Consider the following 16,153-nt stretch of genomic DNA (forward strand, 5'->3'; position numbering starts at 1 on the left):
GTTTTACATCCTAAACTAAAGAACTTATCACCTGAGTGCATCTTCTTGACTTGGACTAAGAGTCCTAAACAAACCTGGCACCGATGAAGCTGCCGTGCTTCAGTAGTAGATCACATCCCTGGAGCGTGCCTGCCTCACATCTCTTTCAGCAGCCTCTCGTGGTGGTGATTCCTTAGTTCTGTGATAAAATCGGTGTGGTTTTGGAAGGATTGTGCTGCTGAAATAGTCTAGAAAAAGGTTTAGCTTGAGCTGCTTTACCAGTGTTGGCTTCAGCTTGAAGATGTGAAGCTATGGGAAATGAGGATGTGAAATGTCCAGTAGGGATAGAAGCAGGGGTGTGGCGGCTGCAGTATGGGCCCTGGGGCTTGCAGAGCTTGGCACAAAGTAAGAATTTCTTTGGTCTCAGATCAGAACCTCTTAAAAAATAAAAACAGATAAAAGGAAGGAAGCGTTTGGGTCTGGGTACTTATTTTTTGCTGTCTGTATTTTTGGAGCACTTGATCAGTGGCCAGGCGTGTTTCGTGCCGATTCTTGTCAAGCAGGCAGTGCCAAAGAGAAGGCTCATGTCAACCTTAGGCATAATAAAAAGTATTGGGTTGTTTTGTAGACTTCCAGTAACCAGCAACGTTGCAGCTCTGTTGGCTGGTGACTCTTCCAGTCTTGAATGCCTTGTGGTTTGAAGGAGTGTGTTTCCTCCAGTCAGTTTGTAGAAGGGGGAGCAAGGCAGTCCAGCAGAAGAAAAACGAAGCTGTGCTAAACCAAACTTGCTGCTGCTTTTTGAAAAAGGGCTTGAAGTATTCTTACACTGCAGAGCTCCTCGTAGCTGGGAAGGGTGGGTTTCTCTGCCCGCAGCCATTGGAGCTGTCCTGCTTGCGCGTGGCATTGCAACGTGTCAGCCCGTGTACTTGATGGAGTCCTTCACTCTTCTGTGCATAGAACAATGTGAAGAGGATATCTAGCCTTGATGAAGCTTACGTTGTGCAGGACATGTCCTTATTCCACAATAACAGCTTATCCCACTGTGCTGTTTGTAATCTTCCCCGAGCAGCGTGCTCTGGAACCCTCTGTGCTTGCACTGAGGTCACGCTCTTGCCGGACCCCTGGTGTTTTGATAGCAGGCTTGTTTGGGATGTTCCTTTTTGTATGGTCCCAAGCATTGAAAAGTCCCCTGCTTTGGAGGGAGATTTGTCTTCATTGCCCAACTCAATCACAAAAACCTGGGCTCTGTTCAGAAGCTCTGGGATGGCAATCAGCCTGCTGCCCTGCCTAAGGAGCAACTCTCTCTGCCTCTCCCACTACCTCCTGTACATTCGTAACACGTGTTGCTAACTTCTGCCTTAACTTCTTGCTTTCAGCTGAACTCCTCGGTGGTACAATGTACGTGACTAATCCTCTAGACATCAGTAATATGAGTCTTGCTGTTACACACGTATTTCTCTAGGGTGGGGGATTGTGTTTATTTGCAGGCCTGATTAAACTTGATTATATTTATCTGAATATTAAAGTTGCTTTTGACTAGACTGTCTTTTCTGCTGTTTCAGGTATTAATGGAATGAAGGGTTGCCCGTCCTGTAGGTAATTGTTGCAGGGCTTTACATTTTAATTGTTCTGCTGCCTATTAATTATCACGTTCTTTTTTTTTTAATGAAAGGATGTAAAGTGCATTTATCACTGTTTCAATGGCATTGCTTTTCCCTGCGGCATTTTTCCATTTTCTTAATTCTGTTCTCTTCTTTCCGTTGTAGCTACATTGAGAAGTTCACGGACTTCCTTCGTCTCTTTGTGAGCGTCCACCTACGAAGAATTGAATCCTACTCCCAGTTCCCCGTGGTTGAGTTTCTGGCCCTGTTGTTCAAATATACTTTTCATCAGGTACAGCCTTCCAGCATTGCTTTTTCGTGGTCTATTCGTTGTGTTTGGTTGTCTTGTACAGCAGGGGTAGCTTGGTTTGCCCAATGGGACTGATCTATAAAGCTAGCCCAGGAGAAGCAATTGGCTTCTCTCACTGGCCCTTCTCCAACATTACTGGGGGCTTGGACAAGTCTTAATGTGTTCCTGGATTTAGCTGGACACAGCAGGCCTGTGTAGTTACCTTGTGAGAACAGTTTGCCCAGTGTCTTAACTTCACTTCTGGTTTGTTTTGGGCTTGGTTGGTGTTTTGGTTTTGCTTGTTGGTTTTTTGGTTGGTTTGTTTTTTGCTACCCCTTGGAATGGAAGATGTCTGGGAAACTCCATCCAGCTTGCCTGTTCTGTGTTGCTTTTCTTCTGAATCTGCTGCTTTTACTGTATCTGAAGCTTTCCTTGAATTTTTCAATATTGCTCTTTAAAGGTACCTCTATTTTGATGCACATTGCCTTGCTGTAGAAGCTGTCACGATGCAGTTTGGCCCTGTTTGTGAACAATGGCGAGGAGGTAGATCTATAAAATGCTGGAAGCTGATGCAGCAAGCCATGAGATCGGTTCATGCTGAGACCCCCCTTGTCATTTCTGGGTTGCCACCTTGTGTAGAAGCTCTTGCTCATCTTTTGACATCTTAAGGCTGTAGATTTCCCCAGTGACCTCCTAGAAACCTTTCAATACAGCAGGAAGTTATTCCACGGATTGAAGCGCGTGCGAACGATTATTTTCATTGTGTGAAATCAATAATGCCATAGTTTGTGAAATTTATTATGAATTTTGATGTATTTCAGCCTACCCACGAAGGTTACTTTTCTTGCTTAGACATCTGGACGCTCTTCTTGGACTACCTGACCAGCAAAATTAAGAGCCGCCTGGCAGACAAAGAAGCAGTGCTCAACAGGTGAGCAGTAGGGCTATGGCAGCTGCAGACTCTCATGGTCACCATGGAAGGGCTGTGAGAAGCAAGCTACTGCTTACAGCTTGCAGCTGGGTGTGACTGAATCCTTTCTTCTAAAAATCCACTGACTGGAAGTGTGAATTTCGATGTGTGACAAAGCTCTGAACTGAACTCAAAGAGAAAAAATAAAGGCAAGAAGGAAATGTCACTTAAAAATATTGTATGTGAACCCAGCAGCCAGAGGAAGACAACTTTGGAGGCTAAAATAGAACTGGAACATATTTTTAGCTGTTTTAGAGAGCATTTTAGCTCATACTAGAGGAGGAGACCACAGAGTAAGTTGCATAGCAAGGGCTTACACACTGCTCGTACAACTAACTAACAATGTAGGAATTTTTTTAATTTAATTAAGGTTGTGAATACCTGTTACAGTGGCAGGACGTGTTTTTGAGAAAACCAATAGTGCTGTGTTTGAGAATTCAGTTCTGCTTGCTGACTCTGTAGCTAATTGCATGTATGAATTGCAGCCGTGGCTGGCAGCTCTTTGGTAGGCGCCGTCTCCTGGAGTAGGTGGCTCTCTGCCATTTAAACAGGAAAAGAAAGGTGAGCATACCAAATCTGAACCAGGTCCAGGAGGCTTGGCAGTGCCACAGCTCATGCCATATGCATTTCACTAACTGCACAAGGAAGCTTTTTTCCCTTTGAGCATATTCAACATAAGTGTGGCTAGTTACCGAAAGGCAGCCTGGCGTCATAACCGCAAAGAACAAATGGGAACTAGCTTACGACAGACAGCTCTCTTCCTTTCAGCGTGGGAACTGTGTATTCTTAGTTTCTCAAGTAGCACAGGTATTTGCACTTAAAAGTCGTGATAATTTGTTCCTAATTTGCTGCTGAACTCTGCCTTGGCATTCTGCTCCCCTTCGTCTGGTGAATGATGATGTGTGTTATCTGTACATCAGGTATTTTGTCACGGAGAGGACTGAAGCAAGCTACAGGTCTGTCTATCTTGCAGATGCTGCAAAACAAAAAGGAGTGGCACAAAAGTGGTTGAAACGTGTGCTGCTGCTTTGTCAGAGCAACCTGTCCTTAATGGTAGCTTCTGTAGCCACGGCTTCCTTAATACTTTAGACATGTAAACACCTCAGTTTGACAGTATGGGTGTGGTTACACCACGGGAGCACAGATGAAATTTCCTGTTCTGTGGTTTCGAATTCTGCATTTCGTACACGTGGCAGTGGTACAGCTGGGTAAATTGCCCAATCTGGGGTTATGTCATCTGATTACCGGAGAGATGGGAGTTGAGCACCTTGCACAGAAAGCTGTCGGGTGGCTGAGCTGGTGGCACAGCTGAGTTCCTGCCACGTGGATCACGTCGCTCCCTGAACCTTTGTTAGCAGGTCTGAATGCCTGCTTCTCTCACCTGATCTCACCTAGAAGAGGACGACGTGGCTGGTCCTTACGCAGGACAAGCTGTGTTTTGAGGAAGGTGGATGAAAGAAAGAGAAAACAGACATACCAAAACCCCAAACCCCCCGGTGTCGGTGGTGGCAGCAGAAATGCTGATGACTGCTAATTTTGCAGCTTGGTATTATTTTAGGTGATCAGTTGGAAGAAGCATCTTCTGCTGTGTCTGTTGCGTGGTTCCTGAGATGAAAGGGTATCTTTCAGAGACATGTCTTTAGAATGATTATAGTAGAATTGCAAAAGGCAGTGGCTTTTTTTTTATAGGGCAAGGGCCTGAATTCATTGGCCAACAGCGCAGGGAGAGAGGACAGCAGAACAACTAGCCTCAGGGACGTCCCCTTTGAGGCAGTTCTGCCCAGCTTCTTCTGTTCCTCATTCCCTGCCCACAAAGCAGAGCACCAGGCAGGCTGCTGAGGAGCAGATGGAGCAGGAAGAGGTGGTTGTGCCTCCTGGTCACGTACATCTGCCATTGCTCATGACAAAGCACACCTCCTGCCTTTTCAGTTTCAGACTCCTGGGCTGCTGCTTTAGCTAACAGTTATCACTTTCCCCCCGAGAGAGCAATATTGTTAAAGACTTTCCTTGCAGGTAGCTTGTGACCTAAAGTGACACATTACTCCTAATCCCAGAATCTATTTGATTGTACAGGCTGGTTAAGGCTATGCTCCTCGCCTGTTTTACATCTCTCCTTTGCTGTAAGGGCTGTGAGCACAGCAGTCTCTGCAGAATTGCCTTATCAGTCTCCTCCTGTTTTCCCTGTGGCCATAGGTACGAAGACGCCTTGGTTCTGTTGCTGACGGAGGTGTTGAATCGAATCCAGTTCAGGTATAACCAGGCACAGCTGGAGGAGCTGGATGACGAGACACTGGATGATGATGTAAGGAGCAGAGCTGAGCAGGGACAGCTGCAGGTTCAGATGTTAACTGCTGCACTCATTACACCTCAAAGGTCTTTCCCAAAGCTTGCGTTTTGTATAGGCCAGACAGCTGCTGCTTCTCTCAGTGTGGGTTTTGAGGGTTAAAGAAGCATGGAGGACTTTTATCAACAAAGCATTTAAAGCCTCCCTTAGAGGATATGACCTTTGTTTTGAGCTTGGCTCTTATAGGGAGAAATAGATACTTAGCTTCTGATTACCAGAGGCGTTTGGTGTCTGTGTCTGGTTGCTTTGGAATGTAAATGCAGAACTGTCTTGCAGACAAAAGCTTTAAGCTGTGCATATTGTTAGTGCTTTTGTTTAAGCATGATTCTCTGAAGTCCGTATCAGTAAATATCATCTCAATCCATACTGATGGCATTAAAGGTAAAGTGATGTTGGTGGCCAGGATGTGAGACCAGAGCACTAGACAACCACCTGGTGCTGAACAAAAGCTGCCAGACACCTGTGCACTAAGTGTGCTTCAGGAGTGAGCACGTGTGGCTTTATCACTCTGGGAAAACCTAGCTATGTGTCCCTGAGTATGAGTAGGTAACATCATTCCCAGTTGGGTGGGTCTCAGAAGGGCACTGTTTCTTCAGTATCTGGGTGCCTGCAAAGCCTTGTCCCAAGCACTGATTCCCAGCCCCCAAGAGGCCATCTGTTTCCTTCTGCAAATGCTGTGCTCACCTTCTTGTTTCTTCCCATAGCAGCAGACAGAGTGGCAGCGGTACTTGCGCCAGAGCTTGGAAGTGGTTGCAAAAGTCATGGAGCTCTTGCCAACTCATGCCTTCTCCACACTAGTAAGTAGTCACACGGACCAGAAGTACAATGTAAAGTGAGTACCAACCGCTGGAGTTTGCTGCAAGTTGGTTCACAGAGGCCACAGTTCCAAACTTCTGCTTTTAGAAGCAAAAATTTGGCCAAGAAGAGTCCAGAAATCAAAAGAAAATGCTTTTTTTTTTCTTGGCTTTGTTGGATTTCTTGGTGTGTTTTGAAGAGGGTGCTTCGTAATGAGCGCCTGAGTTTAATTGCTGCACGCCAAGATCTATAAATCTATCTATCATATATATAGATCATAATCTATAAATTCCTCTCTTCGAGAGTAAATACCTTCCTGCTGTTTCTCTTGGCTTTTATATTAGGAGCAGCACTGTTAATTGCACAGATGAGTGTCATTAGGATTTTTAGGAGGGTGGGGTCTTCGTTTGAATGAAAGGCAAGGTACAAATGCTGGGAAGAGTGCCTCAGACAGCTGGGAATTACAGCTGAACACATAAGTGCTTCTCTCCAGCTAGTGTCACTGTTGTTGCTGGGATGAGCGTTGTAAGAGCTGTCTGGTTTTGAAGCATTATAATGGTATCTGAAGAAGAGATCTCGAGGCTGTGAGCCCCTGGAGCCCAAAGTTCAGAGGTGCTGGTGCCTGTTTTCTGGATGAGAAGAAAGGCAGGTATATGCGGTGGGATCTCAAAGCAAGTTCTTGGTGGAAACGTTGCATGCTTAGACCTCAGCTCCAGCTCACTGTGCTCTGCTTCATGAGAACATAGCTCAGAGGTCTAAGCATGCAGTGTTCCAGCCAAGTGAGCTACAGAGGCTGGAAGAAGGTGGCTGAGCAGAAAAAAGCACCAGAAGCACAGTGCTAGGAACTCTGAAGCAGCAAGGAGACAGACCTCGTATGAATGGAGGTTCCTCTGCAGCATGATGGCATGGCGTGAGTTAGCAAGAGGCAAACAAATTGAGCAGCTGTGTCAGGGAGTGTATGGGTTATGTGAAGAGCATGCGGCTTCCTTCAAGTAACACGTTAACACGAGGAAGGCTGTTGTTGTGTTGCTCTTTTCAAATAGCTCTCCTCGTGCAGTTGTATGACAGGCACTTAGAAATGTGGTAACGAACACTTGAGCCCTGTGGGAGATGTGAAAAGCGGGCAAGACTTTTTGAGCAATAGTCTCTGCAGCGATGCTGAGAGCAGTGGCTGCTCCATCAGGAGCAAGTAACTGACACAGTGTGCAGCTGCTGTCCCACGCAGCAGAATGAAAGGCTGCAGTTCCTTCTGCTGATGGATGAATGAATGTGTGCAGCACGTTCCAAGTGTTAGCGTAACCCGTTGCTCAGCTGAAGTATTGATAGAAACAGGCATCTTTGCTGTGAGTCCTGAAAGATGGAGTTAGGTTACTGCTCTGTGTTCCCAGGCCAGGATGCGTGACGACTGTTGTTAGTTCCCTTAGCCATTTTCCCTATGGGACTTCAGCTGTTCTTGCTGCAGTCTGCAGCTTGGCAACAAGTGGCCACGGTGTTTCCCTTCTGCATTCTGTTAGGGGCACTGAGCTCAGCTTCAGCTGGATTTTATTTTGGTAGCTGCATTTCTGAAAGCTGATGCTTCTGTGTTCAGCAGATGCAGTGCAGGCTTCCTGTGCCACAGGCTCTGCCTTTCCTTGGCTGTGTACCTGCTCTGGGCTGGGTTAAATCCGTTTGCATGTTCCTCCTGTGCCACCCCTTCCCCTTGCCAGGCCGTTGTCTTTTCCCACTGGTTGTCAGTACCTGTGGGAAAAGGAGAGCTCCCACAGACCATCAGTGTGATGATCTTCGCTGTTGTGATGGCAGCTATCAAGACGTAAGCTGTAGAATCAGCCCAGAACCTAGAAACCTGCCTTTCTTCTGTCCAGCTATCTTTTTGAAGGCATTGGGAAGAAAGAGGGAAACTGTCCTGTAACAGATTAATGGTATTTTGAGTTAGCTGCCTGCCAGGCCCCCAAGTCACACTCATTTCTTGTCCTTTCTAGTTCCCGGTTCTGCAGGATAACCTGGAAGTGTACCTGGGACTCCAGCAGTTCGTGGTCACGTCAGGGACAGGTAACCACCACTGCCTAGTGCAGTTCCTCACTCTGTGAACAGCTGACTGCAAAACACTATATTAACCTGCTTTGGTATTGCTTCCTCTGTGTTCTGTTGCAGATCTGAAATTGTTATTCCAAAGTACTTCCAATCTTAAAATCACTTAAGCTATCCTCAGTTACATAGTGATGTGTGGGGTTGGTTTGTGTTAGAAGCTGCCAGGAGAAGTAACTCTGAGGAGAATACAGATCTGGGTGACTCTTTGCTGATGGTGCATAAGAGGTTCAATCTTGTTGCTGAAATGGTGAACAAGATGAAATTGGTTGGCAGTGGAAAGTAAAAACAGAACATAATAACTTTTTTAGTGACGGTTTTGGGATGTTTGGAGAGCAGGTGTACAGGACTGAGCAGCAGGAAAATCACAGGGGGCAGTAAGACTGGGAAGTCTCCTTATCTGTGTGTTTCTTATTATCTGAGAAACAGGAAAGTACATAACCACATTTCAAATCAGAAGCAAATGCACTCTTGCTCCAAATATGCCCATGCTACGGAATGTCTGTTGCAGCCTAGCCAGCAGAGGGAGTCTGGTAATGGCCTCTTTGAAGCTGGCTTTGCTTGTCTGATGTCAGCAGATAACCAAGAAGGTTCTTATTCATGTAGATGTTAATACAGGGCAAAAGAAAATAAATGTGCCAAAGGCTGGAATTGCTTGTAGCATCACTTTCAGCCTTTAAAGAGAAATGTGAACAGTGGCAGAGCAGCAGAACTCGTCTTACCCGATGACAGTATTTCAGTCACTTGGACAGAGCTGAGTTCTGAACTGTGACCCACTGCCGAGCTAATTTCAGAAGAATGCTTGTAATGTAATTAGAATAAACTTAGCATTTCCTGTAGCTTTGTAATTAGGTTTCCCATTCCAAAGAGCTGTATTTATTAGTCACAAGGTTAAATGCTTTTTGGAGTGTGAGTTTTCAGACTGCCAGGCTCTTACTCAGCGCCTGCTAGCACAAGTGAATACGTACACGTGTGGCTTTCGGATTCACTGCTAATGAACCAAAATGTCATTCCAGGTCACAGGCTGAACATCACTGCAGAGAATGACTGCCGTCGTTTGCACTGCTCCCTGAGGGACCTGAGCTCCTTGCTGCAGGCCGTTGGTCGTTTGGCAGAGTACTTCACTGGGGATGTGTTTGCTGCCAGGTTCAATGATGCTCTCACAGTGGTGGAGAGGTAAGTATGGAAGGGAGAGTTCGCTGTCCCTTCATCATAGGTGGGACAATTGTTACCACTGCAGTGAATGTGAAAGCCAGGCTTTCTTTCTGCCTCCCCTTGTCATGTTTAATTTGAGAGATGAAGAACTCAGTGGTTAGCACCTTAAGTGTTACATTCATTGGTGCTAAGTTTCCCAGTTGTCTTTTTTACCCTTTAACTAGGGAAATAACTAGTAGGAGGGATTAAATCAGTCCTTAGGAAGGTGAAAGTACTCGTTTTCCAGAGACTGCACTTGTGATGCAGTGAAGTGGGATGTGGAGATGGTTAGTGATGGAACTCAGTAGGTCAGGTGGTGGTTGGACTTGAAGATGCTCTAGGCCTTTTTTCAACCTGAACAATTCTGTGATTGCTTCATGTCTCTGTGAGCTAAGTCACCAAAGTCTATTTTCTTAAAAGATCTATGGAAGCTGGAAAGCAGACGTTTGATTCTTCCCCTCCAAGAAACTTAGTGTATAGTTTCAAATTCAGGACTGTACACAGCTGCCCTTGTTATTTCACCTCCATGCAGGATCATACTTGTTCCATCTTATTACAGGCAAGGAAATGGTCTACATCTAATCTACATACTAGCTAAATATTGACACAGGCTTGTCAAAGAGCTGCATTCAGATAAGATGTGCAGGTTGGTTTGCACATGTGTATATCCATCTTGCAGTCCTGTTGCATTACCATGTCTTCATTCATTTGCAGGTTGGTAAAAGTAACACTGTACGGATCCCAGATTAAACTGTACAACATAGAAACTGCAGTACCATCTGTTCTGAAACCTGACCTTATTGATGTGTGAGTATGAGAGGCACAACGCAAATTGTTATGTGCAGATTTGGTACCTACGTGGGGTGGGGGCAGCTTTGGGTCTCCTACATCTACTCTAAGCACTGGTTTGGCAAATGTTCTTCAAATTGTGATTGTTAGCTAACCAAGGGCACCGGCTGCTCAAGGCCAAGGCTGCTGCCAGCATTTTGAACCACTGTTTCCTCAGATTGATGCCTGAAGAAAAACGTATTTGTGATCAGTAAAAATGCCCATTGTATTAGCTCTAAAGGCCAATGTGTACCGGTGACTGTAAAAGCTTGGCTCTTCTGCAGTGCGATTAGATGGTAAAACAAGCGTACCGTTGTGATATTTTAAGAAATGATTGGTGTGTCATTTGAGGCTTATGGATTTTGTGCTGCCACAGTCAAATTTATGGCTCAGGTAAAAATGTTTCTCTCACTACAAAGTTTTGAGTCCTTGGCTTCCAAAACAAATGCATGCCTTCCAGCAATGAGAGCCATTTCTGAAACAGATGAGTGCCTTCAGTCCAGAAGCTGACATTAAGTGTGAAATCTTGACTGGTAATAGAACACCGCTCTAACAGCCTTTTAAAGACCTTCTATTGTAAATGGCTGTGTTGTACAAACCTGGTACTGCCAGCTGGCATCCTGCAAGCAGAATTTAAGGTTGTGCTTGTTCGGTTTGTATGTATAGCAGCTCCCTCAAAACCCCCACTAGGCTGGCTTTTTCCTCATCGCAGGTTCCAGGCAATGAGCTTTATGCACATTTCTTCAAAGGTGTCTTCCCTTTCTGATTTAAAATAACTCAGGAAGCTCTTTCTATTAGAGGGGTTCATTCTTTCCTCTTGGGTCCAGCGTCCTTGAGAAAATTGTGCTCCTTTTCTAGTGCCAGGCTAAAAAAGGTACATGGCCAGGTATTTGGGGCACACCTGTCTGATCCCCAGAGAGTCATCCTGACTCAGAAACGTGATATGGCTCTCTGTCGAAGTATAATTATAAACTCTAATTATAGGCAACCTGGCAGTTGATTATTTGACCTTATTGGTTAGTCCTGTTGGTTTAATACTGCTGCTCAGTGGCTGTATCCAGTTACAGCAGAATTTCAGGCCGTGTGATATAATCACAGGGAATGTTTCTGTTGTCAGATAGTGGAAAAATGAGAGAGAGACAATAAATATACAAAGGATGGGAGAGAGAGAGACGAGATATGAAGGGCTAATTCAGGACAAACCCTTTCATCCTGCTGCTAAAAGTAGATTTCCCTGTTTTTGCCCATTGGGTGGAAACCCCCTGGACTTCAGGCTGGTGTGTGGTGCGGTGGCTGCGCAGACCTGGGAGCTGCCTGCCACAGGTGGCTGAGATCTCCAATGCAGCCACTATGATGGGGACACGTACATCTAGGAGAAGGTGCATTTTTGGTGGGAATCTCAGTGTTCTTAGACTCTTTTCAGTAAAATCTGCAGCACAAGGATGTGTTGCGTAGGACAGCTGCGGCTGGACGATGTTTGCTGTAGGCTGACAGCTGTGTGTGGCCGTTCATCCAAAAGCTTCTGTAAGGCAATTGCATTTTCCCCCTCTTTCCACTAATGAAGTGGGCACGTGACATGAATCTCGTGCTGTGGGATTAGGGAACGTGGGAATTGCAGGAGCACTGAGGCTAGGGTGTGATGGCACCTGCCATCCCGTGCCGTTTGCTTTGTGTCTGTTCATGGTTGCTTTCTCCCTGCAGCCACGCGCAGTCCCTGGCCGCGCTGCAGGCCTACTCACACTGGCTAGCGCAGTTCTACAGTGAAGTGCATCGGCAGAACCCAGAGCAGTTCATCTCTCTCGTCTCCACGGCTCTGGAGGCCATCACACCCCTCATCAGTTGGAAGGTATCCGCATCACCGCCGGGCTGGGGTTGGGGCTGCGTGTCCTCCGAGAGCACAGGGCTCTGGTGGTGATGTAGCTGGGCTCAGGTGCTGAACAGCGTGCTCTGGACCACACCGTGGCTCTAGGTGTGAAGCAGAGAGCTGGGGATGTCTTCCAGAGCCACAGCACGTGTCTCCTGTGAGGCTGAGTCTAAGATAATAGCACCATAAGATGAGCTAATGCAAAAATAAGTGTTGTGAGCAGGCAGCTCCGCATCACCTGGCTGCTCCCTCAGTGCCCAGGTGGGGTCGGGGAGAGAATTGGAAAGGTCAAAGTGCAAGAACTTGTGGGTTCAGATGAAGACTGTTTTCTAGGTAAAGCACATACAAGCAAAGAGAAACAGGGAATTCATTCATTCGTTCCCTGCTTCCCATCGGTCCATTCCCCTCTTCTTTACCTCAGCTTTTAGTGCTGAGCACGGCACCGTGGTGGTGTGGGACTCCCCTCTGGGTCAGCTGTCCTGGCTGTGTCCCCTTCATGTGCACCCCCGAGCTCCTCGCTGACACGGCAGTGTGAGAGGCACAGCGGGCCTTGGCTCTGCAAGCAGTGCTCTGCAACAACTGATAACACCAGTGTGCTACACCACTGCTTTCATCAGGAATCCAAAACACAGCCTTGTGTGATCCTCTGTGAAGACAGTTAACTCTATCCCAGCCAGAGTTGTGACAATAAGCAACTTACAGGCATATCATAGCTTGAAAACAGGGAAATCTCTTTTCCACGGTATTAAGAGGAATATGGTTTTGGTTGGAAGGGACCTACAAAGGTATCGAGTCCGGCTGCCTGACCTCTTCAGGACTAACCAAAAGTTAAAGCATATTATTAAGGACAGTATCCAAATGCCTCTTGAGCACTGACCATGGGGCATCAGCCACCTCTGAGAAGCCCGTTCCAGTGTGTGACCACCCTTGTGATAAAAAAAAATATATGCACTGTTTTGCTTGCAGAAACCTGGTGATGGCAGCTCGCTGTGCTGTCTGTCACCAGTATCACACCTTGTGGTCCTGAGCAGCCTGACCACGTGCTCCCTCTGTTCCAGGTGCAGGAGAAGCTGCTGCTGTCTGCGTGCCACCTGCTGGTCTCCTTAGCCACTACGGTGCGACCAGTGTTCCTCATCAGCATCCCTGCAGTGCAGAAGGTGTTCAACAGGATCACAGACACTTCTGCCCAGCGGCTCCCTGATAAGGTGCTTCAGCTCTGCGTACATTGTCAATAATTACCTATTTCAAGCTGCAGCATAGGGAAAAAGCACAGTTGCAACTCTTAAATCTTACTCCTTTCTCACTTGCTGACACGTGCCTTTGCAGTACTGGCATGTTGATTCTGACATGTGGAAAGAGTTGGTGGAACTTCTGTTAGCATTCTGTGTACCTCACTCCAAATGAGTTATTACAGAATTACTGAAAAGCCATGCCAAAAACTGGGATTCTATTGCACTGGGCACTAGCACGGAGGTATAAAGGTGTAGAAACCTGCATGCTTTCTGTCTAAACCAGACAGAGCCATGAAAGTGGCATTGTCTTTGTTTTGGAGGTATAAGGAACATAGAGTTCTTGTTGCACAGAAGGGCAGGCAGAAACAAGAGCTGGCTCCAGCTCTGAAGTCATGGAGCTTTGCTTCTCTCTCACTTTGCAGAGCTGCTGGTTGACACTTGGGCACGACTTCTGCTACTGAACTCTTTCCTCAAATAGTTAGCACTGCTGGATGCCTTGGGCAGCCATAAGCCGTCGGTCTAAGGTTGTGTATCAAGTGAGTAGCAAACACTGAAAACTTCTGTGTTTCATTGCTTCTAGGCCCAGGTGCTGGTGTGCAGGGCGCTGTCAAATGTGTTGTTGCTGCCCTGGCCAAATCTTCCGGAGAGCGAGCAGCAGTGGGCGGTTCGCTCCACCAACCACACCAGCCTCATCTCTGCCCTCACGAGGGACTATCGCCAATTAAAATCCAGTGCTATATTGCCACAGAGGAAAGTGCAGCTGGAGGACAGTGAGTACCCAGTTCCTCAGCACGTGCTGGCCTCCTGTGGTTGCAGTGCTCGCTGTTGGTGGGGGTTGTCGAGCTGTCTTTCCAGTAATTATTTTGCCTGAGAAGCTGCGTAGCGCGTGGGAAGGACAGGAAAGGAGCAGTCAGTTTCTGCTTTTGTAAGAAACGCTTCCTCCATGGGCACGTAAAGGGCACTTTCACCCCAGGTTGCTGCAGACTGCTCCATCACAGTGCTGTCTTCCTCAGTTACTCAGGGAAAGTAGGATCGAGTTCGTAATAAAAATGTGAATGGCAGTGATTGCACTGGGGATGCTGAGCAACCTAATGTTGGGACTGCCGTGCTGTAGTACCAGAAACAGTGACTGGAGGCAGTGTTAATGAAGGTTATGGTTTAAGAAGCTTAAAGGGGAACATAAGAATTACTTAAGACTTAAGAATTACTGCTGAGGGTATATATGTGTAGGAGGAGAGCCCTGAAATGATGGGGTTTAGGGACCTTTTGAAGCTACTCTGTGTGTTTTGGGACTGCTTTTGGGTGTCTTGTTGTCTTTTTGTTGGTTTGTTCTTTGAATGCCTTGCTTATAAGCACGCAGCATCACAGCTTCTGACAGCTCCGTGGGGTGAGGGAGCATGGGAGAGGGTTGGCTGAGCCTCACAGGACGGTCACCTTGCTCACAGTGGGTCAGTTCTCCTGCTTTCTGGGTTAGTTTATTCAGTGATTGGGTATCGCTCCAATTGCTAACTTTCAGAAATAGAGATTTGCAGGATATTTTGCTATCCGAATAAGCTTCTGTTTTCTTGACTGGTTTTTCTTTGTATGGTGTTGGAAATAATGCCGTTCTACGGCTCCCTTCAGACTCTGCACCTTAGTTCTCAAGTGGTGAGTGCTTCCATGGGGCAGTAAGCCTGTATAATTTAAGAAAGCAAGTTGCCACTGTTACTTAGCTGAACCTGTTTAAAACGTGAACATACTTTAGAAACGCTTTTGACTCCAACCTGGGCTTGATGTATATGCTGCCTTGTGTGCTGTTCTAGGTACTGCACACATGAACTCCTTTTTGTTTTTTATCTATGGGTAGTTGTGACATATGCAGGAAGTATCACCTCTCTTCTTTTGCAGCCAAAGTGATCATCCATCAGACACTCAGCGTTTTAGAAGATATTGTAGAAAGTATCTCCGGAGAATCCACCAAGTCCCGGCAGATCTGTTATCAGTCGCTGCAAGAATCCGTGCAGGTCTCACTAGCCCTCTTCCCAGCTTTCATTCATCAGTCAGGTATAACCACAGGGCAGGTTTAATGCTGTGAGTAGCTGTATCGCCTGCTGATAACACCCAAAGTCCATCAGCGTAGGGTTGTGGTGTTCACTTGAAGCATGTGGGCTTGCTGTGTAATGCAGGTCTGTCCTGGTGGGTGGGCTGATTCAGAGGAGGAAAGGGAGATCTGGTGACACTCTAATACGTGACATGAAGATTTGTCACGCTTCCAGTGGATGGAGATGCCCTGTGTTGTGTTCAGCAGTGGAAAGGAACAGAGCTGTTCATGAGCTCAAAAAGAGCTTGAAAATACCCTGCCTGTGTTTGTCACTTATTCTCTCCAGAAGCTTGAAAACAAAATGTAGTAGTGGTCATGTTTCTTTTTCAAAATACCCTTGTAAAGGACAGGCTCCTAAGATGTCCAGGTTGGATGGGGCCTGGGCAACCTGACGGTGTGGCAGCCCTGCCCATGGCAGGGGGTTTGGAACTATACGACCTTTAAGGTCTCTTGCAACCCAAGTCAATGTAACCAGGGCTGCTGCTTGGCAGTCTTGTGGCCAGCTACTTACATTTTGCATCTCATCACTTGCTTGGGGCTGCAGCAGCTTCATGAAGAGCCAGGCATTCCAGAAAAACTTCTGGAGCCAGGTGGGATCTTCTCAGTGAACCAGGCCTGTGGGGAGGCAAAACAAAGAAACAGAAAGGATCCAAGGCAGCGGGTGATGCTGTGACTCCAGTGAATTGCTGCCTTCAGTTGCATGAGGCTGCTTGCCCGTTCTTTGTTGGCTATTAAGGCTGTGTGAAGTAGGACCTGAGCAGTTACAGCTTACTGTGGCTATTCAATAAAGCACGTTGGGACTGATGGTGAATTAGCTGTGGTGCAGCACATCCCTGTGCTGAGAATCACTTCTGAAGTCAGAAGGATCTTGTCTAATCCTCCCAAAAAAGTT

At 46.6% G+C, this 16,153-nt stretch overlaps 1 protein-coding gene across 2 annotated transcripts in view; it reads left to right on the forward strand.

The window, feature by feature from the left end:
- Positions 1–16,153, forward strand: part of XPO6 (exportin 6) — a 49,102-nt gene that overhangs the window by 26,426 nt on the left and 6,523 nt on the right. The window contains exons 8-18 of one of the 2 annotated variants that reach the window (XM_021411362.1): positions 1,746–1,872; positions 2,691–2,800; positions 5,033–5,141; positions 5,891–5,980; positions 7,958–8,027; positions 9,080–9,239; positions 9,972–10,064; positions 11,787–11,931; positions 13,008–13,154; positions 13,762–13,951; positions 15,069–15,224. In XM_021411362.1, coding sequence (XP_021267037.1) covers positions 1,746–1,872; positions 2,691–2,800; positions 5,033–5,141; positions 5,891–5,980; positions 7,958–8,027; positions 9,080–9,239; positions 9,972–10,064; positions 11,787–11,931; positions 13,008–13,154; positions 13,762–13,951; positions 15,069–15,224 — 1,397 coding nt within the window. Of the gene's footprint in view, positions 1–1,745; positions 1,873–2,690; positions 2,801–5,032; positions 5,142–5,887; positions 5,981–7,957; positions 8,028–9,079; positions 9,240–9,971; positions 10,065–11,786; positions 11,932–13,007; positions 13,155–13,761; positions 13,952–15,068; positions 15,225–16,153 lie in introns of both variants that reach the window. The other variant, XM_021411361.1, reaches the window with a different exon arrangement.

Source organism: Numida meleagris, chromosome 13 (genome assembly GCF_002078875.1).
Source record: "Numida meleagris isolate 19003 breed g44 Domestic line chromosome 13, NumMel1.0, whole genome shotgun sequence".
Taxonomy (NCBI): domain Eukaryota; kingdom Metazoa; phylum Chordata; class Aves; order Galliformes; family Numididae; genus Numida; species Numida meleagris.